Source organism: Poecilia latipinna, unplaced genomic scaffold (genome assembly GCF_001443285.1).
Source record: "Poecilia latipinna isolate Pla-1442-1.1 unplaced genomic scaffold, P_latipinna-1.0 Scaffold4762, whole genome shotgun sequence".
In the NCBI taxonomy this organism is placed as follows: domain Eukaryota; kingdom Metazoa; phylum Chordata; class Actinopteri; order Cyprinodontiformes; family Poeciliidae; genus Poecilia; species Poecilia latipinna.
The window spans coordinates 1-1,751 of record NW_015117378.1 but is presented as its reverse complement, the minus strand read 5'-3'; the positions used below and the strand labels follow the sequence as shown (position 1 = coordinate 1,751).

The following is a 1,751-nucleotide window of genomic DNA, read 5'->3' as shown; positions in this document are numbered from 1 at the left end:
ACATGTCTGTTTTTTTGTTGTTGTTTTTTTTACCTCAGATTTATTGATGAAAAAATGACCAAACCAGGGCGTGCAGTTATGTACAATAGGATTACTATTTAAATACTGTTTATTTGATGTCCCATTTGCTTAACCATTCCCAGGTTTTTAATCCAAACCTATTTTTGAAAATATATAGATTCTTTTTTTTGTTTCTAGTTTGTTTATTGAGGAGCTGGTGCATGATTTAAGGGGCTGTTTTTGGTCACTTCTCTTTTCTCCCCTATCTGTGATTTAGGGACTGGAGGCTGAACCCACTTGTGCAATCATTGAGCAATCTTCTTTCCTCTCTCTCTCTCTCTTGTGAAATCCACGGCTCCTTCTCTGTATAACAGTGTAGCTGTCTGCGGTGCCTCGCTCTGTTTGGTGGTTCAGAGTAGAAGGTTAGAATGCACATGATAACGAGGAGCTGCGTCCTACTGCTGTGGTCGCAGTTATTGACTTCTGTAACATGCCAAGGTAAGTCCTAGTACTTCCGTTCATATTTTTTCAATTTTAAAGTATTTTGCGTTTATTGTTTGATGATTTGTTATTGATATAAACCCACTGAAATTGTTTGTTGCCGTCACACAGACTGTACACTTGAACAGTTTCTTAACAGCCGTCACTTTGATTCAAATTTTGACGTAAGTGGTTTGGATGCCACTTACAGCGGAGGAAAACAAGTGAGAGTCCCCTGCAGTGTTGGCTACACTGGCTATTTCAAGCTGATCTGTACTGAGGGGACCTGGATGCCTTCTGGCAGAAAATGTGAACGTAAGTTTAAAACGTGTTTCATTCATTCTGCCATTTTTATCTTACCTTTTTCTCCCACTACAGAATATTTACCCATGTTTTGTTCTTGTCCCAATATTTTAAGCGAAATCATGCGGACATCCCGGAGATGCACAATTTGGAGATTTCCGACTTGTGGTCGGAGATGATTATGTGTTTGGATCTCAGATTGTTTACGAGTGCAACCCAGGGTATGTAAAGATAAAATAAGGTCCTTTCTCTGTGAGTTTTGTTGTGAGCATTCTTACAACTCTCATTAAAAACTTTTTACAGTTATCACATGGTCAGTCGGTCAAGCCGCAGGCGCTGCTTGGCAAATGGCTGGGATGGGACCATCGCCGTGTGTGAAGGTATGAGTTGAATATGAAGTTAATTTTTTGTCAATATAAATAAGGTACCACTTTCATTTAGAAAAAAAAAACATTTCTCTGCCTGTAGTAAAGCAGTTTGTGAGTCTTTTCAATTGCCTCTAAGTTTTCAAACTGCTTGTCAAAGATGAAACACCCTGAATAAATTTATGACGTCAGGGAGTGATCAGTAGCTGCTTCTCCACTGAACATATAATTGCGCAATTTGACATTTCAAGAATAAATTAAATTTTGTTTAATGGAAAAATTAAAAAAAAAAATCTTTTTCATTAAAATGTTTTGGCATTAGGATGAGGAGATTTTTTTTGGCCATATCAAAATTGGTTTATTTCACAAAACTTCAATGGAAACACCTTTTTGTCATATCACACAAGTTACATTTTCAACAACAGGATATTACCACTGGTACAAACCATGAAGAAGAAGATGGCAGGAAGTAGTTGAGGATCTTAGCACAGCATGTTTTTTCTATGGCTTATCGTGTGAACAAACTTATTCACGTGATTTTAATTGCGTTCCTTTGCGAACATTTCTAATGGAAACATAGCTACTGATCAGAACTAAACAAAA

The 1,751-nt window shown here is 37.3% G+C and overlaps 1 protein-coding gene across 1 annotated transcript; it reads left to right on the top strand.

The window, feature by feature from the left end:
• Window positions 1-310: 310 nt before the first annotated feature.
• Window positions 311-1,201, top strand: LOC106942995 (complement factor H-like). The gene is made up of 4 exons (XM_015026342.1): window positions 311-498; window positions 613-795; window positions 899-1,004; window positions 1,087-1,201. The coding sequence occupies exons 1-4, from the start codon at window positions 429-431 to the stop codon at window positions 1,172-1,174; spliced, it is 447 nt and encodes a 148-aa protein (XP_014881828.1). The 5' UTR covers window positions 311-428; the 3' UTR covers window positions 1,175-1,201.
• Window positions 1,202-1,751: the final 550 nt, after the last annotated feature.

Excerpts from the sequence above, each read along its gene's own strand:
- LOC106942995 (XM_015026342.1), top strand. The coding sequence starts at position 429 with ATGCACATGATAACGAGGAGCTGCGTCCTACTGCTGTGGTCGCAGTTA. Across the intron at positions 796-898 it reads TTCTGGCAGAAAATGTGAAC|CGAAATCATGCGGACATCCC; the intron begins GTAAGTTTAAAA and ends CAATATTTTAAG. Across the intron at positions 1,005-1,086 it reads GTTTACGAGTGCAACCCAGG|TTATCACATGGTCAGTCGGT; the intron begins GTATGTAAAGAT and ends AACTTTTTACAG.